Raw genomic sequence first — 21538 nt, forward strand, 5'->3', positions numbered from 1 at the left:
GTTTACATTACGGCGCTTTGGCTTCTCAAACTTTCTAAACACGGCATACCTGCTATTGCCACTGGATGCAAAGTGGGCTTATGATGTGACACATAGTGACAGAACAACTCCATTCATCATAGCAATCAATTACAGACTAAAACAAATGCTGAGACAAGAGCTTACTATAACTCACAATGTTATTAAAGGAGACAGAGGAAAATCACTAATAATTAAAATGAACTAAAGAATTTCCCCTGTTGCTCTGTGCTTAAAAGTGAACTTTTCTGCCATCAAAATGGTTCTACCGGTGATTTCAAAATTGTAAAACAGGTAAGTTTAATGCCATATTGAGGAACATTCCAGGCAAAGCAACAATAATAAAAAAGCGAAATAGTGCATCTTTAATAATCCCCAATAATATCAAAGAGTATAATTTTTAGTAATTGATTGTAATTGTTTCAAAATTGTTATATCTTCATCCTATATTCATATTTATGATAAACACTATTTCATTATTTTATTTCTAAGATGTTGCATGCATAATTTCTAATAATAATTAAGAATCATATCAACTTTCCTACATAAACTCTGTATTAGCTCAACTTTACCTCCCCTGTATAAAAGACCACAGCTTCCATTGTACCTTTTGTAGATACAGACCTGTCATGTGTAAACCGATCCATACATTGAACTGCTCCTGGTATAGCCTTTATTTAATTGGAAGCATTCTTTTTTTCTATCAATAACACAAATATGCCACACAGATACATATACAGATACATATAGAGCAGGAGACTTCCGTGTGGCTCTTATGGCTCAGATGTGAGGACACTTGCTGGTTGTGACAGCTGTGCCTCCTCACGGGGTCATTATGTGCTTAATCACTCTTCTCCCATTAACACAAATGATCCTGGTTGAGATGGAAAACAATGATATGCCTGCACTCACTTAGAGTCTTCAGGCATGCGTTCAGCAATTTGTCAGTAGCTCAGCGCACAACTAATGATGAGGGATCTACGCAAAAGTTAATCCAGCTGCACTGCGGTAATTACAAGGTGTTCGTTCAAATCAGTCGGAAATTATGAAAGTTTTATGAAAACAGATGCAACAGACATATGTAATCAAATTGTACATAATCAGGTGATGGCAGTCAAACCTCAATTCCTTCTATTTCTTGAATGAATCTGTGGCTGACGGACTGCAGAGCCTCCGGGGTCCAAGCGTGGAACCAGTCGATGGTGGTGCACTGGAATAATGCAGGAAATCTACGCGCCCTCGTGCGAAGTGCACTGCCAACTGGAGAGAAGCACAGCACCACCTAAAACGTATCAGACACAATCCTTTTTAGCTCACACTGTTACATTTGGGGGGGGGAATATATATACAGGTGTTATTGTAATAATTCAATTGGCCAAGCCAAACATGCCAAGTCATTTTTTTTTTTTTATTATTATTTTCATTTTTTTTTTTTGCCCTCAAGCATCTGTCTACACTTGTATCTTTAATAAATATGACGTGAAATGAATTAAATAATAGATTCAATAGCCTATATTTGACAGAAAAGTTACATTTTATTTTATATTTAATTTTTTATATATTTTTTTTCACACCAATGATCGCGGGCCGGCCCTCCGCTACTTGCCTGGATTTGAATATGGCCCTCGGAGGAAAATAATTGCCCACCCCTTTACAATTCAAAAATAATGTATTCATTTTTCCATCGCACTATTGTTGTAACCAAGTTGTTACAATTAAAATTTGATTAGTTGCACAGTTACTTGCTTTCAGCGCATAAGTTTAAGAACGGACCTTAAGCTGTTGCTGTACTCGTTCTGTAAAAAACCTCCAGCAGTTCTCCCTGTTGTCCAGTTGTCCAGATGAGCGGACTTTAGCTCTCACTCCTGACACTATCCCCTCCGTCTCTTCCTCAGTGAAGAGCTCAGGGATCTCTCCTGTACACAAGTAACACTTACACTGTTTTATAAGAGCACAAACACGAAAACTGTTATTGTTAGATATAATTTCAAACCTGATGCCAGAAAGTCGTTGATAATGACAAGAAAGCATTCATCTGGTATTTGGGCTTCAGTCAAGAGCAAGACTACTCTCTGGTTCTTCACACCGACTTTAACGAACAAACCCACAAGGTCCATCTTCAACCACACAAATGAGATGAGGCACCGCACTCTGATTTACAGTGTTTTATTAATTGCAGTAATATTATGTAACTGTGTACCTTTAGATCCTGGATAGTATATCCAGTAGTCAATGTAATTTGGAAAACTTCATTAGAAGAAATGAAAGCTGCAAGACGCGTTAGGCTCTGCTTCCCACTGCCTCCCACTCCCACCAGTAAACCATGAGCTCTGGGAGACGCCAAGATGCGACTTATGCGGCATCTACAAACAGCAGATGATTGTTGTATTATTTCCTTTAAAAATATGTTTTCCGCCAATTTATTTTAGTGACTGCAAGTTTAATACAGAAGATCTGAAAGACTCACACATGTTGCATGGCATCTTCAAACAACACCAAGTCCATTGCAGCGTTGAGCTCGTTGTAGCTGTCCAGGGCCTCTGTGAGTAAGGTCCTGAGCACAGACCAGTCACTCACTTGGGTGTAAGATGACTCGCCGTCCATTTGAGCAAAGTGACAATAAAGAAGAGGCTGCAGTGTCATCCTTGTCCTGTCTAAATCCTGCAAATTTAAACATGTATTTCAGGCAGTGTTGGATAGTATCTCTCAGTATTTACACACATATTTATTACCTCAAAACATTCATGTGCCGTCTCTGTTTGCAGCCTCTGGAAGAGCTGCATGTCTTTGTCATCCACCAGTCTGTCAGAGTAGACCCTGCAGGACTCGTGCAGCCAGAGCAGAGCGAGATCAGTGCCGTCTTTCACTGTGTCAGGACCAGCAATGAAAATGCCCTGAATAAATACATATCAGATCAGCCCATCCTAATATTTACTCACAGAACACTTTGCATGCTATCAATCTGTTGCTACTACCTGAAAGACGTTGGACAGGTCTCGGAGATTAAATATGTAGTGGAATTTGATGGCAGTAGGTAGACAGCTGTTAACCATCTTGTGATGAAGAGTTACGGCAGCGCGGACCACCACTGTGGCACTTATCTGAACCAGTGAACTAAAGGACTGGTGCTGCAGATGGGCCATAAGAATCTGTCTGAAGATCCACGTCTGAGCATCAGATGAGGGAAAGTTCACGGCAAACACAGAAAAATGTCTCTGTGGAGAAAATACATAATAAATGCATAACAAGTGAATATTTAACACTTGCACTCGTCAAAAGCTTGTAAAACTTAGCATGGACGTATTACATGACTTACATACTTATACAAAAGTATTAATAAAATACCTGTAGTCTAGGGTTAATATTGAAGCTTCCAGCAGTTGGGTTCATACACGCAATATACTGAGTGTTGTGTATTTCTTTTAGGGTCAGCTTTTGTCTGTCATACCTGCAGGGACATAGAAAACAAATAACATTGTCATATGAATCAGAATCAGAAAGAGGTTTATTGCCATTGTAAGTGAACAGAATTCACAAATTAGGAATTTGCCTATGCAACATACAACAATGAATAATAATAGTAGCAAAATGTATGAAATAAGGCATGCATAACATCTTTAATGTATATATGATAATACAGATTGTTCCTTCTTCTCACCAGTGGCCATAATCCAGATGTTGACGGACGAGTGTGTGAGACTGAACTGTGCCATAAGTGTCCACAGCCGGCATGTTAATGTCATCTACAAAATAAATCAGCCTCTTGTTACCGACAGGTGAGAAGGTTTTGCCTGTTCTCTTCTCCAAATGCTGTTCCAGGTTCACTGCAAAAGAAAATATATATCATAATAATTAACATAAGGGTTAATGTTAAGATAAGATAAGATAAGATAGCCTTTCTTTGTCCATACAATGGGGAAATGTCGGTGTTGCACGCAAGTAGATACAGAAGAGAAGAACAGATAAGCTGATAGACGCACTGAAAGGAACAAAGTATAAAGAAAGTAACGTATGTTTCGTTTCCTGATATTTTGGTAGATAAGTATTAAAAAAAGTATTCTAACGATGATTGTATTTGGTCTTGTTTGGTTAAAATTATTAACCAAATTATTCTGTTCTATTCTATTATTCTGCCTATCTTGTCTTTTAAAAACTATTTGTGTCTCTGTCTGTTGTTTTATAAACTTCCAAGGGAATAATTTTGAGAATTTTGGACCACTTTCATATCTTTGTTTGGTGAAAAGCATTAATTTAAAAAAAAAATCTTGTGAGACAAGGTCAATAATTTCCCTTCTTATCTTATTAATTTCCTGTAGCATTTGAGGAGTCTTGCTCTCGGCATGTTTAGCTTTCGACATTGTTAGTTCTGTAAATCGTTTAGTTTGTTCTGCCTTTTTTCTAATTGGCCGAGGCGACAGCAATTACCCTGCCCCTCAGAACTGCATTAGCTGCATCCCAGAGAATGGGCGGAGAAACGTCACCATTGTCGTTTTTATAATTTAAGCTCTAATGCTATGCAATATAGCATTAAATCTTCAAAGGTTTTTTGTCTTTGTTGAAAATACAAAAACAAGTCTAAAATAGTTCTTTTCATAGATAACAGACTGTGGCTGGATAATAGAGATAAACCTCGGGTCATCTGAACAGTCCATACTTGTGTTTCCTAAGACAAAAAGGAAATCTCAAGTTAACCATGGATTTCCTAAACTCTAGAATGAGTTGCCTTTACATATTAGATGGGCGGGGTCGTTCTATTTTAAATCTTCCCTTTAAACTCCTTTCTTTGCACTGGCTTTTAACTCGGCCTGATATTTTTTCATCCTATTATCAGATTTTTTTATTGCTTGTATGTTTGATATTTTACTTGCTGTTAAGCACTTTGATCCACTTTTTTTTAAAGAAAAGGTGCTTGGATTGGATAACTCAATGTTATGTTAGCACTCCCGGAAATTTGCACTGCATTTCTTTAACCCACTTCCTATTATTGTATTGTGTAAGTATTTTATATTACACTGTAAATGTACTCATATGAATATGGCTGTATTTTACCTTTTTATCACTATTATTATTATTAATTACATTATTAATATTATTATTATTATTATTATTAATATTAATATTATTACTATCATCATTATCATTATCTTTACTATTGTATTTAGAATTACTGTCCAAGCAATTTCCCCTCACGGATCAAGACATTATTGTCTAAGTCTAATGACCAGTAGATGGAGCTGTAGATGTCCTCAAATTTACCAAAAACACACCAAAAACTTCACTTACTCTGCAGCATGTGAGATGTGGTGTAGTAGTTGAGTGGCACTTTTGCCGTCATGTAACTCTGTTGAAGTAAGTGTAACTTGTTCCTGACAAGTGCTGACTTCCCCACTCCGGCGTTCCCCACCAGCATCAGCGGCTGCCGTCTCTCCAGCAACAAGTCCATGAAGTACTGCAGACACACAGTCTCCGCTGTGTGTACCAGAACAGCCTGCAATCATAGGAACAGCGGGGAGAGCGAGCACGGAAACATACATGGTTATTATGGCTTTCTTTTAGTGATTTATTGACAGACATGTGTTCAGTGAATTGCATGTGATTTATAATTTCTTGTATTTCCCCAGTAGACCACAACTATTCTGTCATAATAGCATCATTTGCTGAGAACAAAACCCCACTAATTATGGCCCAGCGAGAGGCTTTAGAGCATTCACAGCTGTACGCAGGAGCATAAAGAAAGACAATAGTGTGTGGGTGATCGCTCAAGCCTTGTTGCTCGTGGCTTCACCCCCACTCAGTCTTATATGGGGTTCACTAGATGGTAATCAGACTCCGTGGCAAGCCTATCATCCATTCTTGCACCCTACCATAACCTCACAACGTGACTTTACCCTCTCTCATTATGTTCACCCAGGCATGCTCACATTTTTAAGACGCTTACATTGTTCATTTTGGTTATTTTTTTTCTCTTAAATGAGGTATGATTTCCGAGGGGTAATTTATTATTGAGAAAGTTGTTCTTTTTAAATCGAACTTGAACTGTGAGGTTCTTGTACTCTTACCTGTAATGGTGTACAAGTCGTCATTTCAAAAGCGGGGACAATATCGGACCAGGGTAAAAATCTTCTGGTTTGTGGATCAAGGTAGTAGTCAAAAACTGTCCCCTGCGCTGGTAATTTCACAGACTTCATTTCTTTGGTCCACCACTGACTGAATTCCACACGGTAATCACAGAGCTAATGAAAATATATTGCATGAAATGTAATACTTCTCAATTCATAAAAGTAATCTTGACTTGCCATTTTGTAGATAATTATACCTGATCTTGATGCAAAGCCCCGCCAAAAGCCCAAATGCAAGCAAAGGTAAAATATGTTTCATAAATGTCCCGTGGGGAGTCGGATGGGATGTTTTCTGAGGTTAAAAGGCAATCAAGCAAACAGCAGAGTGTCTGAAGAAGAATAAATTATTTTACTATTACTACAAATAACAACCACAGTTAGAACGACCTCTTTATATCGTACCTGAACCATTGAGCTGTCAGGGAGAGGAGTTATAGTCTTAAACTTGTTTCTCGTTTGCTCCAGACACCGCGGCACATATTTTTCAAACAGTATTGTGAGGTGCGCTCTTTCTGTCTGCCGTTCCCGTTGGTCAATCCAACTTGCAACATATCTAAAATCACAGCAGTTCATTCCAATTAGCTTCTGTATCCATGAAGATCACTGGACTAACTACAACAGACGTGTCTTGGTTTGACTCACGGGTTCCAGCCCAGGTCGTGCTGATTGACGTAGAGGATTCCTGCTCTGGACACGGTGGCAGGAGTGGCCGACTGGAGGTGACTGATTTCAAACACCAGTCTCATTGATGAGGTGAGGGGCACGCGCTCGTTACTGGCTAAAGTCAGGACCTGAAAGGTAACATTTTACACAATTACAATAACATCCAATTTTCTTTCAGCCCTTTTCCCCAATTATTGTAGCATGGAATGAATTGCACTATGATTTGGAACGGTTGCAATCTCACAGCTGAATTTTGGATGGTTTGGTTGGTGTCACTCCACATGATTGGTCTACGATCATTCAAATATATATTATTATCATTTCTAAGAATAAATCAAAATGTTGTCAGGTTATGAAACTGTGAAATTATTTAGAGGTTTTCACTTTATACAGAGTATCTAGTATCATAGTTTAACAATTATACTGTAATTACTAAAATAAACAAATACAAATTCACCAATTATAAACTAGACAATACATACATTTTACAATTAAAAGCTTGAAATGGTTTTACTTTTTTATAATCGAATTTAGTGACATGTACCAAATATTGACAGAATGATATTCAAGTTTACTCAATGAAAAACAATTCTTTCTGCAGCCTCTTTATGTGCCCTGTGTTGTACAAGAGTGAATGTGTTAACAGGAGGGAGGGACCTTGTTGTCATCCATTACAGTGTTGAGGGATTCAATCCACATCGGATCAATGTCTCCATCCAGCACAATCCACTTAGGCCCAGGCTGGGAGATGTTCGCCTGCTCTCGCATCAGCGACGAGAGCAAACCTGAATGAACCACAATGAACCACAGCATTTCACACACATAAACACAGACTGTGTTATTAACTTAGTGACAAAGTTAGGCTCCTGAATACATTGCTTTTGTTCAATTATTATTTATTATAACAAGTCCTGATTACCATCTTTCCACTCTCGTGTAGAAGGATGAATGAAACCGAACAATTCATCAGTATCCACGGCCTTTGGGTTGAGGTCACTCCAGACAGGCTTTTTCTTCAAGTTTGCATAGGTTTTATGAAGGACTCTTAGTATCTGTAAAATGTGTTTGTCTACTTAGTTAATATACAGAAAAGACAGATGTTCAGAAAAAATTAAAATAAAGAAATACCTGGCTTTTCCCAGTCCCGGCATTTCCAACAACAAACACTGAATGCCGTATTGCCAGAAGTTCGTGCAGCTGAACCACCTGGAAAAAATGTTTAGTTGTAAAGAATGTTTCAATAAAAAGTAATTATCATCTAACCTTTAGGACAAATGTCTCCTCAGGCTGAAGGCGAAGCTCCAGGACGCTGCGGCGAATGCTTTTTTCAAATTCCAAATCTCTCTCCCTCTCCACATCCAGGCCAGGGAAAAGGTCACCAAGTAGTCCCAGGAAGATGGATACATCCTCAGTCACAATTTTTGGCATGTTGAAGTCCCTTAATGCTCGCATCAATACCTTAAAAAAGGTTTTTAGAAAAATAATGTAGTGTTTTTAAGAAAGATGGGCATAAAACTTACCTGATCCTCTGGTCTTGCATTGTCTCTTCTTTTTAGTGTTCCTGCCACAACTAAGACAGACTTTACAGCTCGCAAACCCCAGTCATAGTGGTCCTGAAAACAACAATGATGAAGTAAATCGGTTACAAACTTCCCATTATAACACCGTAACAAACTCTGTTAAGCGTACCTGTTTGGAGAGCAGTTCCTTGCACAGAGAGTACAAAGTAATGAACTTTCTGGCCAAAATCTTTGCACTACGGAAGCCCTCAGTGACCAACATGATCTCACAAATGAGCTCAGTGTCAGGCACCACCATGGCACAAGGTCTAGAAGCATACAAGAAAATAAACAACTTCAGATGCATCGGAACACTAAACCAAGGATTTCCTAAAGAGGCAAACCTGAACAAGGTCTTGAGGTTTTGGGGCAGATCTGTTCTTCCAGCATATCCGGGATTCATGGTGATAAAAATACCCACCGAAGGCTTCAGGGCAATTTCTGTGTCCACGAACAGGAACCTGCAGTGTTCTATAGATGTCATTCACTGCCCCCGTAATGAATTACATACTAAAGCGACGTTAAGTATGGGTGAATACCTTTTCTTTTTGGAGCGAATTGCATCCTGAATGGTTTTGACTTGCACAGCCACTACAGACAGAACATCCACAGCAATCCGATTGAACTCATCAAAGCAGCCCCAGGCTCCAGTCTGAGCCAGGCCTTTGTAGATGTTTCCTATCGACTGGAGGAGAAGGAATGCAACTTTGAGATGCATCATATTCGGGTTGCAAGATTAATTGCATTTGAGTCTTAATTGCAATTTGACTGGTTACGATTGAAAAATTAAGAACGTAAACCATGTAACTTTTCTGTTCCACCCCCTGCCTGTCTCCATGGAGATGTCTTGCTTTGGTTGCAATTGTATTCATTGTTCAATGTTTTGTTGTTTGTGCTGCATCAAATCACCAGGACAAGTTCCTATGCTTGTGAATTTTGTTCATTGACAATGGCAATAAACCTGATTCTGATTCTGAGATAAACAAGTGACGCAACCAGGCCAAATTACACGTCAGATCAGTGGAGAAGTGACCTCGCTCACAGTAAAAAATACATGCTTCCAAGCAATAAAACACTTACTATAGATTCAGGATAAATATGCTAAAGGAAAATTCCATACTGTGGAATATTCTAAACAAAGTAATAATCTCCATGGAGACAAACAGGTGGCCAACCCCCCCAGAAACACCACATGAATGCAGTGTACACACTTGGGAAGATGAAAAATGCACATGAACACAACTCTGGAACTCAGGTGAGAAGCTGGTGCCCCTTTAACGTCCCCTGCTGTGGAGATGGATGAAAATCTGCTCATTCATCAAACGATCTGACTGATCTTACTACAGTTAGGGGTCATCAATATCATAAGAGTAATACATTTGCCCAATAAAGACCGACCCACTACTGTTTCATTAATTACCAATGAAATGTTAGCTAATTAAATGAAATATGGTTGGATGTTTTAACGTTTGCTTTTGGGCAGGCCAACAAATCTTACTGTTTAGCTCTATTCAAGGCTGTTAAAGAGAGGAGTTGGGGATAGCTTATACCTATTACCTTATAATCCATTTGTTCAGAGCAGTTGAAGATGTACACCATGACACCCAATGCTCGGCCCAGATCTTTGGTGGTCTCAGTTTTCCCTGTCCCGGCTGGACCTGCTGGTGCCCCACTCATGGTCAGGTGAAGCGACTGTGTTAGAGTGATGTAGCACCTAAAATGATGAATGATACACAATATGTAATCATTATGGAGAAAATATACAAACTTGTTCTTCCCAAATAAACCATAACAGATAAAAAGAAGGCTGAAGTAACAGTTACCGGTCTGTGAGTGGAGTGACAACCAAGCGTGGTGTATTTCCAAGATATTCGTATGAATATTGGAACTGAGCATCACAAATGTTAACAAAGCAGTGGCTCAGTTGTTCGTTCCAGCGGTGTCTGAGCTGGGAAAGCCACTGGAAGGCCTGTGAGGAGGTGGCCTAACGACAAGAAGATATTATTACTAGGATTCAAATCTTTGTATTAACCTTTAAAAGTCGATAAACATTCATAAACACAGCACATATAAGATAACAGAAATATCAGACAAAAGGGAATATGTAAAATAATGACAGGACTAATTAAAAACGGTTAAAATTACTGAGATTAAACAAATATACAGAGTGAAGATTGAAAATAGGATATCAAAAAGGGAAATTTAGAAATTGAAAAATGGGAATAGATGGGTTATGCACTTGATTCAGACTCAAAATAAAGAATGATTTGTGTTTTAAAATGTTAAAATTGGGGAATGGCTTCTAGGTCTTGTCCAAGATTTAAACATATTTAAATGACAGAATTGCAATAAATAATGATCTAAACGTTTATCAGTGGAGTGTGGAAATGGATTGCACAAACCTTTTGAGCAATGAGGTTGGCAACAACATCTCTTGCATGGACATCAATAGTGCACACAGTCATGATCTTCTGTCTGTTTCCTGCACTTAATTCTCCCAGCAGCATGCTAATCAAAGAATTGAGCTGAGAAATCTGAAAGAAACAGAGAAATATTCACATTACGCCGTGCTTTTATCTTATTTGTGTATAGCAGTCTGAGCATTTGTCAACAGTCATGTGAGTTGCCAATTCAATCAGTGCAGTCCGGAGACATGAAAGGTGAAAAAAATTATTCAACAGCCGCCAAGGGCACGCTAACCTCAAAGAGTGCTAATGAAACTGACAAGACCAATAATATAGTGTGAGCAAGGTCCATACGCGGCTTGTACAAACACATCAGGTCATTGATTTATCACCTAATTATTAACTTTAAACAGAATGTGTCAATCACTGCAAGTACACATTTAACCGCTAATTCAATACAGCGCCACTATCTGATTGACAGCACATTAGCATATTAGCTGGCTGCACCTGTTTCCTGTTGTAGTCCTTCAGCGATGACTCAAATCCTTCCTCCAGTCGCTTGAAGACGAGCTCCATGTCGTTGCTCCACCAGATCTGAGAGCCAGTGAGGGCCACCTGTGCCGGCAGCTCCAGGATCCACTGCTCCCGCGGTTTGTCCTCGTACGAGCCCACGGCCTCGGACAGGTGGGCTCGAACGCTCTCCCTCATAGACGTCTCCAGGGAGCTCAGCCAGACCTCCACCTGATATACGAGATACAGACATGTTTAAGTGCTCGTTTTGGTTTATTTGGGTGCTTTATTTTAGGTGATCTTACTGGTCCACAGCAGACGCACTCAGTCGGGAAAGGCACATACTCCTTCTCTTTGCTGTACATGCCCAGAGCCAGTTTGGGATTGTCCAAATGCTCGTTTTTGGCAAACTCCAGGTCGGACACGTTATCGAACAGCTTTGAAAGATGGACACATGTCTGCAAAGGAATTCACATTAAGATTGCGTTGTTTTTCCTGGTATGTGCCACAGTGTGACATTAAACCTGCAGTGTATATTTTGCATTTACAGCTTACTTAATGCAGCTTTAAAGAACAAAACTTCTGGAGTCACTGAAACGTTAAATAAAAGACGAAGTAGCATTTACCTCTTTGGGACGACTGCCCTTGGAAAGGATGTCTAACAAGTCTGCAGTGGAAATGAAGTAGAAACGTGGAAACAGAAGCCGTTTGCTCTCCAGGTATTCCCCCAGAGCCTTTTCACACAAAGCCAGCCTGAAAAAAAGAATTAATAAAAACTATAGCAGCATAATCCACTCAACTAAATGTATTTTTAATCTAAAGCAGAAAAGTGTGACATATTTATTCTCACTTCAAAACATAAATGTGTCTATTGTATCAGGTAAACTTGAATATTTACATTTGTGGAAGACCAAATAAGTGTGGAATTGCTTATAATAACTGACTGTAAAATATAATAGCACACCATGTTTACCTACATCAGTTGAATCATTTGAAAAAGAACCAACCTTATTTGTAGGTTCTCTAATTTCTCATGTAAACCTGGTTTATTTGTGGCCTCAATTACATTTTTTGTCTTGGCACTATCCTGCATTAATTCCTGTAAAAACAAAATCACAATTAGCAATAACAGTATCTTCAAAACACCCAGTTGTACGCAAGCAGACGCCAATAAAAAAAAACCTTAAATTCGGCATCTATCATTTCAAATCTGTGCGCATCGTCCGGGAGCTGTTGCCGAATGTCCTCACAGTCTTTGAAGATGCTCTCGAGGTACGCCCAGATCCTCTGCACCTCCATCCACACCATCAGCACGGAGTCCGCCACCGTCAGCTGCTTTTGGAGGGTCACCACTTGCGCCAGGAAGTGATCCACATGCTTACTCTGAAAAATGTTTTGCAGCTGAACCTGTGGATGAAAGAGAAAAACAAATCAAAACGGCGTGTGGGGAAAACAATGTGCTCAAATGCGTATCCCAATCAGGCGACCCAACCGTGAACTAAAGAAAGTCAAATTAGCTCTATACACTGAGATGCACTAAAGAGACAGGGGCTTCTAATTGGTGGCTGTAACCCCCTATACATCTGGTGTACATGTTAAAGATAGCCACAGTGCAACAAAGCGCAAGAGCAATAAATCTGGTGGCTCAATAGGGACCTCTTCACCCTCGACAGAGCAGTTAGACAGTCAGACAGGGCGGGCCTTTTGTGTGCGCCATTCAGCACTTCTACCAGACAGTTTTAAGGCCCCCCGCAGTTCACACGCTTTACAGCAGTGGCGTAAAATAATAATTAAATGACAAAGATGTTACCTGGTGATCCTCGAGCGTTTCGATCAGCTGCTCATCACATTTGAGAAGCAGCACTGAGGGTCGGTGATGGTCGACATAGGACAGCTCCATTGTTGTCCATGTTTGAGTTACGTCAGTCACAATCTGCAACGCAAATAACATGGTTGAAGTGTTTTTTTTTCTCATGATTTCATATTATTTGAATTTTGGCAAAAGGGAATAACCGACCTTTTCTATGCTCATCTCTTTGACGGCTTTATCCACTATGCTGCGGACTTCATCTTCGATTAAATGGAGCTTCAGCGCCAGGAGGTCTTCCAGTTTGGTGCTGTCTGTCACGCTGAAGTTCATCTGTGGAAAAGAAATGGTTAAAAAAGCAGCATCAAGACTGAAGCCACTGCAATTCAAGGTCCATGAGGAGTGAACACATCAAAAACATCACCAGTTTGAGTTTTTTAATATACAGTAGACCCTTTAAAAGATTGAAAACAAAAACATTCCAAATTCTATATTGTGTTTTACATTATTTGTTTATTTGAAATGAGATCATGAAAGACACTTTGCATTCCCGATGATGGCAAAATCCAGATTTTTAGGTTTTACTGGACAAATACTTACACAAATACTTGACCACTCAAAAATGTGTCACTTAATCTACACATACATTGAATTTTACTTGGCTTGAAAACTGTAATGGAAAACTGTAACTTCCTTAAATGGGGAAGCAAACAAACTTGCCATTTATACCATGAAAATACTGAATTGTTGTTTGTGTTTAATTATAAATACATAAAACCATTAGCAGTTAAATCTGATAATTTGATGACATAGCGTTTCAACACATGCATTAAACATAATCCATGCACATGCTCAGAATTTTAGGCATTTGTTGCACGGATGTCTTGAACCATCATAACAACTTCAATGGTGAATCCTCATGGTTTCTCTTCTTGAACTATAATAATTGTGTTTTTGTATACTCACTTTAGTGATGCTAATGAGCTGCACCCAGTGGCGCTCCCTTATGGCCGGGTTCTGTAACTGACTCACGGCCCGCAGCGACGTGAGCAGGTTCTTTACATAGAGGTCTAACCCAGAGTACACGTCCCACACACGAGCCACTTTGTCGAGCCTCCTCATGTCCTACACAAACAGAAGGTAAGTAAACATAATGAGTTAGTATGGGGCATCTGTTACAGGCCGCAGTGGTGCGTGACAGGGCGACAGCAGGAGAGATGCACTGGTGTGATGGAGCACTGCTGGTGACCTCACCTTGGCAAACCTCCTCAATTCAGCATCCATCTGGTCCACGCTTATCTGCCTCCATTTGGTCAGTGTCCATCTCTCCACGCTGCACTGTAGACATATAAAAGTACCGTAATGGACAAATGGTGTTTAATGGGAACGATTAGGCCACACAGGGTAAAAAGGTCAGATGCAACAACACATGATAATTTAAATTATGGTATATTTTAAAGAACCTAAACATGGGCTATTTTGTGTTTTAAAAGAGTGAGATATACTTTCATATCATATCATACATATGGTACCCTTGAGTACCATATGTAACCATGAGTATTGTCTATAATGCAAAAACTGTAAAAATTTAGTTGCAAGAATATAATAAATATATAAAAAAGTAAAGGAAACTTGAAGTGAAATCTTTTAGACAACGTAATATTTCAGCACTTTTACTTTTAATATCAACGGCTCAATCACTTTTTGTGCAATACATTCTCCTCAACCCAGAGGGTTGAACCAAAATCCAGAACATTTCTGGTGGATTGCAAAAATATGATTTACTAGTAATTATTGTCTGGGGAATTTTTTGTCAATATTGCCGACTCATTGGGGTAACTTTTAAAAACCCGATACCCAGTCACTTTGTGTTACCTATGGAAACATATACATAATGGTTTAGTATTGTACTAATGTTAAACTAATGCTTAATACACAGCTGCTGGGACCAACACCCAAGGCTCTATAGTTATAGTATCAGATGAATGAGAGATAATACACACCTGTACAAATATGACAATGTCCCATAATTCTTTGAGGACGGTAATTTCTGTCCGGCAGAGTTTAATTTCTCTGTATTCAGGGATTGTGACATCAAACAGGTTTGTGGATTGCTGGAGATCGGCTAAAGCTTTCTCGATCTCTCTGATCTCTCTCTCAGACTGCAAATAGAATATAGTTTAGCTTTGGTAAATCTGGAACACAAGGCGTTATCAAGGCCTCGGTTACACTTGCCTTCCACAGACTAGTATAGGGATCCACTGCATTGTAACTGAACGGTGCCGTAGCTTTGAATTTCTCTCTGAATTTTCTCTGTTTCAACTGAAATAAAACAAATCAACAATGAAGGAAGCAAAATGGACAGCAACAATTTACCAATATGCTTTTATTTCCTTCTATTTATGTCCTAATCACCTCAAATTGCACACACTGCTTCCTTAAAACCATGACTTCAATATTCTGCAGTGGTGCCACTTCATGTCTCACTTTCAGAGCCAGTTTTTTAGCCTCATTCCACTTTTCAGGCAGATCCTAAAACACAAACACATCATTATTACTTTGAGCGCTATTTCAGCATAATAACGTTTGCATTTACTGACCTCCAGCTGCGAATAGACGTGTTCTGGTATTTTGACCCCAGATCTCTCCAGAAGGGTCACAGTTTGTCGGAGCGGTTCGAACATTTTGTCTGTATTTCTCTGTCGGTCCCTTACAGCTACGAGATGACTCATGACTTTGACCAATCCACCGCTATCTCCTTTGACCACTGACACACCGAGTCCTTCCATAGTGGCCTGGATGAACTCCTCTAACTCACTGAGACTAGAGGAAAGGCAGGTTGATCACCGTTTAGAGTTACTGCTACCGACAGGATGCTCCGTCATGTTTTTTACCTGTTAATGACATGTCTTAGAAGGTGCTCTTTGAATAACCAGCTCCACTTCTTGATAATATTGAGGACAGTGGCCTTGAAGAACTTGATGTCAACTCGAAACCAGCCGTCGTACACTTTGAAGTCTTCATACTTGGACATTTCAGAATGCAGATCTTCATAATAATTGATCTGAAATATAATTGATTTAATTTCCTGTATTACTTATTTTCAACAGGATCTGGGGACTATATTACTTAAGAAGCCAACTTGTTAATGTGATGAGATTAAAAAAAAAACATAAAATAATGCCAAAATTCTGGTTTATTTTAAAATTTACTACAAAAAAAAATCAAATATTTTATTATCAACATAAAACAGCCCCAGTAGATTAAGCAAAACTTAACAAATATAAAGTATAATGTAACTTAAAGAAATATGGCTGAAGTAGAACGACAGGTATGGTGTCAGAAGTTCCTCAAAAAGTTCCTCATGTAAATTTTACAATATCAACAATTACCACCAACCAAGAGTGCAGTTTGTTTGTCAGTTTGTTAGGATGTCTTTTCTTACCTGTTCTTCAAATGTATAAATAGTTGGAGGGGATGGAGGCAGTAAATCAGCATGATAAGCTTCTTCTGCAGTGAGTACACGTCCATAGCGGAGAAACTGGTTGAGGAATTCTGCCCTGTCTTCCTGCCACAGGTGAGAGTAGCAATCAAAGTTCTTCTGGAAATGGATGGCTTTCTTGAGTACGTTTCCCACTCGCTCCATTATCTCCTGCCTGAGGTCCGACAGGTCCACCATCTTATCCATCACCTCCTGGAAGGGTAATATCACATAGTTCATGACAACAACAACAACAACAACAACAACAACAACAACAACAACATCAACAACAACTGCATTTGAGAAGTTATTTTACAGTTCTGTCTAGTTTGAAGGTCCAGAAAGAAAAAGAAAATGCAATACTTCACATATAAAAACACCATGCAGGCCTTGATAATTACTGGTAGTACTAATAGTATTTTTACATTGGGGGAAGAAAAACAATTGAAAGTCTTGTTTGTGTTAATAAGAAAAGATAAGATATTCCTTTATTGTCCACACATGGGGAAATTTCATTATTGCAATGCAGGTAGATACAGAGGAAAAGGACAGGTAACTTATAGGAAGTTTAAAAATAGAATAGAACTCTTATAAACAAAACCTCCTATAGACAAAACCTCTCATTTCCTAATAAGGAATGGAGGGGAAAAAATAAAGATAAAATAAAATAAAAACAACTAGCGTAAGACAAGATAATACTAATAATAATGGTCAAATAAACACTCTATTTTCATCAGTTATATGCACATGAATATGACGGTATTGCACATGGTTAAGTCAGTATTGCAAGTGTTCAGGGTTAGCAGTGTTTGTTTTAATGTCTTACACCATGGTTTTGTTTTTGTACCTGGTAGCTCTCGTTGCTCAAATGTCCTGCTACTCTGTTGACGTTTCCTGAAATCTTGAATATATCTCCAACCATCCCCTCCACCAGCTCATACAGGCCGTCTCCCGCCTCTCGATCCAGCGACGGGGCAAAGGTGAGCTCGGACCCTCTGAGAAGAAGCTGGGCCTCAAACAAGGGAGTGTGGTAAGGCCTGGACTCCATGTTGTCTACAAAAAACTGGAGTGATCTCCGGATGTAGCTGAAGAGCCCCTCTATCACCATCTCATCCACATACTCCAGGTACAGCTCCCACGCCCCGGAGGCAGCGTCAGCACTGAACAAAGTCACATTCTCCTGCACGTGATCAAACGCAAAGTCAAATTCAGTAAATTATAGTATATTACAAAAGGCATTTGTTCCAGCACTATGTTGAAAAGCTTAAACATACATAACAATGACAATGTAATATAACATAATATTCCTTTTAACTTGCCACTATTGTGAGCTAACACAGCCAATCATCACCACTGTGTAGTTATTTTGAATAATAAATACAGATGTCAAGATAATTTGATTTATTACTCATAAAAATGCATAATTTAACAGTAAAAATGTATAATTATAAATCATAATCAAAATCATTTTAAGATAAGATAAGATATTCCTTTATTATCCACACATGGGGAAATTTCATTGTTGCAACGCAGGTAAATACAGAGGAAAGGACAGATAACTTTAGAAGCAAACTCAAGTAACTTAAAGTAATCTATAAATCTAAACCCAAATGTAAAGTGCTTTTTATCTTTATGTCAACTTAACTTTACTTTCAAGTGTAATTTCATAAAGTGGGTCTTATCAATAATCGTGAGTATTCATAAAATGGTGTATCTTCTTCTTCTATCGTAAGTTATAATAATTTGATACTGTGAGTAAATAATGGCACATTCCTATCCTAAAGTGACGTTGCTATGGTATTGTGCATGTGCATGAACTGAACGCACTCACCTGAAGAAGCTGATGAATCAGCTCTGTTTCCTTTTTCACGCAGCTGTTCATCTTTCTCACATGTTCGGCCCGTTCTTCGATATGTATCAGAGATCCTTTCCTGTTGTCCTTTCTAAATAACATGGCTTGTTTGCCCCACGCCTTCATCATTGTCTGGATAGTCTGACAGTTTTCTTTGCTTTTATTGACTCGCTGTACAAGATCCTGGACCAGATCTTTGGTGGTGCTTATGAAGATCCAACAGTCCTGGTCCTGCCAGGTCAAGTCCGACTCTGCTCTGGCCAGCTCTGAGTCCAGAATCTCCATTTTAGCTCTAATGAGAGGAAACTCAACATCCAGCACAGTCTGTTTGAGCTTATTGTAATCCTGAACCAGCAGCTGAAGACTTCTGACATACTGTAAAAGGTTGAGACAGGTTTTATAAAAAAGTTGTTGTCATTTAGGAGTCAAACAAATTGGTATTCATATTCTTTACCTTTGCGAACATGTCACGCTTCTCAAAAACTGTCGTGGCAGCTGCTGGGACGCTGATGTGACCAAGGGACTGAATGCACTTCACATCTTTTAAAATTTCAATCAGCTACAAAGACAGTGAAACAGATTGTGGTCACACAAACAAGAAGGTAAATTAAAAGCACCTTCATTATTATGAGTGATGATGGAACAACATAGATACAGCAGTGTATGTACCACTCCAATCTGTTCAATTTCAAAGAGCGGAATAATCCTTATAATCATTTGTGCAACTCCTGCTTTTACAAAAAAAATCATCATCATATATATACACTTTATTATAAGATTGAAGGAAATATATAAATTAAATATTGATTGATTGATTTCAATACATTTCAATCTTGTCTCATGGACCTAATCTTGTCCCACCACTAACTATGACCATTATCTTTATTACGAGCACCCATTCCTCTTTAACTGGTGTACTTTTGCTCTTGTAATAATCTAATGCACATGTGAGCTCATTTCTCTGCTTCACATCAACTTGTCGGCCAAAATGAAGCTGCACTTGATCGCTTTGTGTTCAAACCACCAACACTTGTCACAAAATAATGTGTTTTACTTGTCATAATGTAATTAATTAACAATCATGTTATTGATACTGTTCCAATATCAATATCTAATGTCATCAATATAGCTCTCACTTACCCTTGAGCTGAAGTTGACAGTGATGAGTCCAGATGAGATGTCTCTTGAGAGCAGAGGCTGGTTCAGTTTGGACAGACACGTTTGTTCAAGACCCTTGCACCATTCAGAGTGGACTCTCTCCTCGTACTGGTCCAGAAGACTCACCATCTGAGTGTACATCTGGTGCTCTGCCATCACATCCACTCCAGCTGAAGACCTGAAAACACACATTTACAATTATTTAGAAATATTAACCAGTAAAAAGAAAATGTGAAAGTTTGATTCACCCCATGTTCCAACCAGAGTCAGCGGTTCAAATTAAACTCATGTATTCATACTCACATGTCAAACAGCAGTCGTATTTTGTCCCATGGGGCGTGAAGGCGCTCCCGAAGCATTTTTGCCCACCTAAACGCCCCGGATGTGTGAGCCATGTACTTCATTTGACTCCCATCGGTCTATGCACAGGGATTAGATTAAGAATATTCCTACATGTGCACAGTAGAGGACAGTGCAACGAATGTGTCATTGACAGAATACCTGATTGAACTGGTGTTTCAACAGTTGTTTACATCTGTCCAGCTCTTCTCGGAGCAGTTGTTTCAGTGCGAGGAAGTTGTGACTAAATATTTCTCTGATTAACTTTCGTTCCATAAAGGGCTCCACAATAGTCAACAGCTGGAAAACAGACAATCCAGTTGGCATTGCAGTAAGTCTAGTCACAATTCTAGCAGTTTAAAGGTACACTAGGAAACCTTTTTGGTGTTGGGTCGTTTCTTGAGGCACCTGCTTGTTATTCTGTTCTAAAATGTTTTACTATGGCATTAAATTACTATGGGTGTTTTTATTGCTCAAAAATACCTTGAAAAACATGCATCCTTATGTGAGCACAGATTTGACCTGTAACTTGGGCGCTACGTCCAGTAAAAGAACATCTCCATGGAAACAAGCAGGTGTTGGACACTCCACCAAAAGGTTACATAGTTCACCTTTCATATCAGCGTGACTGCACATACTTTTAAAGCAGATTCCAGCCCAGAGCACTCCGTGAAGGCCGAGCAGAGGAGACTGGCAAGGCGACGCTCAAAGTCCATGATCTTATCTTTGAAAGCATTGTAGTCAGTCTCAAAATCCTGAAGACAAAAATACAAACATAATGTAATAATGAATATCAAATTAAGTCATGAGACATTGTGAATCATTTATCCATTTCACCTTTGAGTCACAATCCAGGGGGTTGTTTTCAGTGTGTCTGATGATCTGGCACTGGTCTCTGAACTCGGCACACAGCTGAGCAGCCTGGTCGTTGTAAAGTTTCCCTTTGACGCCACCAAACTCTAGTTTCTCCATTCTCTCAAAGTCAAGCATCATTTCCAGTGTATCCTGAACATTTAAGGAGATAAACATACATAGTTATTAGTGCACAGTATGCATAAGGGAATTTTACCTGAGCGTTTAATCTCGTCTCACCTCAATTTGTTGCAAACGATTAAGAAACTTGTCGAAACGTGTAAAAATCATAGCAGAAGGGAAATCCCAGGGTGCGTGACTCCTGCTGCCAGCCAGGTGCTCTCTTTGAGTCTGGTAACATTCTTTAAAACTGTGAAAAATACCTAGAGCCCTGTGTAACATTCGAAGACTTTCCTCTGTATCCTCCTTGAGTAGCACGTCTTCAGAAATGTAGGTTTTAGCCTTGGCAAAAACAAGAATACAAACACAATAAAACAGGGAAGGAACTTACATTTGAACAACTTCCAAAGACTTACTTGATCAATAATGAGATTGCAGAGTTGTTGCAATAGCACGACGATACGCACTGGTCTTTGGTAAGATCGGCAGTTGGTCCAGATTAATAAAATAGTGTGAAAAAGGGAAGGAATACACTGTTTGATTTGTGCAAAACCGCTCTTTTCCAGATGTGATAGTTGAGCATGGAGAGGCTGCAGGTGTAGATCAATGTCTTCCGCTTCTTTTAGACCTATTTCAAATTTGAAGAACAAAAAAC

At 39.1% G+C, this 21538-nt stretch overlaps 1 protein-coding gene across 1 annotated transcript in view; it reads right to left on the reverse strand.

Moving 5' to 3' along the window:
• Nucleotides 1–21212, reverse strand: part of LOC140374548 (dynein axonemal heavy chain 11) — a 37609-nt gene extending 16397 nt beyond the window's left edge. The window contains exons 1-49 of the mRNA XM_072461486.1: nt 21004–21212; nt 20749–20916; nt 20550–20666; nt 20074–20211; nt 19876–19991; nt 19555–19750; nt 18869–18973; nt 18394–18789; nt 17410–17742; nt 16527–16775; nt 15976–16145; nt 15682–15904; nt 15497–15613; nt 15311–15403; nt 15085–15237; nt 14336–14419; nt 14048–14206; nt 13292–13414; nt 13085–13207; nt 12457–12681; nt 12282–12373; nt 11901–12027; nt 11580–11732; nt 11272–11505; nt 10762–10893; nt 10183–10343; nt 9917–10073; nt 8899–9044; nt 8704–8820; nt 8490–8628; nt 8321–8413; nt 8064–8258; nt 7929–8006; nt 7720–7852; nt 7458–7585; nt 6780–6928; nt 6540–6690; nt 6335–6466; nt 6078–6251; nt 5302–5506; nt 3677–3842; nt 3364–3466; nt 2994–3233; nt 2751–2912; nt 2486–2679; nt 2219–2381; nt 2012–2135; nt 1792–1934; nt 1139–1300 (exon numbers count right to left, since the gene is read on the reverse strand). Coding sequence (XP_072317587.1) covers nt 1139–1300; nt 1792–1934; nt 2012–2135; nt 2219–2381; nt 2486–2679; nt 2751–2912; nt 2994–3233; nt 3364–3466; nt 3677–3842; nt 5302–5506; nt 6078–6251; nt 6335–6466; nt 6540–6690; nt 6780–6928; nt 7458–7585; nt 7720–7852; nt 7929–8006; nt 8064–8258; nt 8321–8413; nt 8490–8628; nt 8704–8820; nt 8899–9044; nt 9917–10073; nt 10183–10343; nt 10762–10893; nt 11272–11505; nt 11580–11732; nt 11901–12027; nt 12282–12373; nt 12457–12681; nt 13085–13207; nt 13292–13414; nt 14048–14206; nt 14336–14419; nt 15085–15237; nt 15311–15403; nt 15497–15613; nt 15682–15904; nt 15976–16145; nt 16527–16775; nt 17410–17742; nt 18394–18789; nt 18869–18973; nt 19555–19750; nt 19876–19991; nt 20074–20211; nt 20550–20666; nt 20749–20916; nt 21004–21165 — 7803 coding nt within the window. The 5' untranslated portion in view covers nt 21166–21212. The remainder of the gene's footprint in view (nt 1–1138; nt 1301–1791; nt 1935–2011; nt 2136–2218; nt 2382–2485; nt 2680–2750; nt 2913–2993; nt 3234–3363; nt 3467–3676; nt 3843–5301; nt 5507–6077; nt 6252–6334; nt 6467–6539; nt 6691–6779; nt 6929–7457; nt 7586–7719; nt 7853–7928; nt 8007–8063; nt 8259–8320; nt 8414–8489; nt 8629–8703; nt 8821–8898; nt 9045–9916; nt 10074–10182; nt 10344–10761; nt 10894–11271; nt 11506–11579; nt 11733–11900; nt 12028–12281; nt 12374–12456; nt 12682–13084; nt 13208–13291; nt 13415–14047; nt 14207–14335; nt 14420–15084; nt 15238–15310; nt 15404–15496; nt 15614–15681; nt 15905–15975; nt 16146–16526; nt 16776–17409; nt 17743–18393; nt 18790–18868; nt 18974–19554; nt 19751–19875; nt 19992–20073; nt 20212–20549; nt 20667–20748; nt 20917–21003) is intronic.
• Between the last annotated feature and the right edge of the window lie 326 nt (nt 21213–21538).

This window comes from Eucyclogobius newberryi, unplaced genomic scaffold (assembly GCF_026437365.1).
Source record: "Eucyclogobius newberryi isolate DKJ021-1_F unplaced genomic scaffold, fEucNew1.0.hap1 SCAF_3, whole genome shotgun sequence".
In the NCBI taxonomy this organism is placed as follows: domain Eukaryota; kingdom Metazoa; phylum Chordata; class Actinopteri; order Gobiiformes; family Gobiidae; genus Eucyclogobius; species Eucyclogobius newberryi.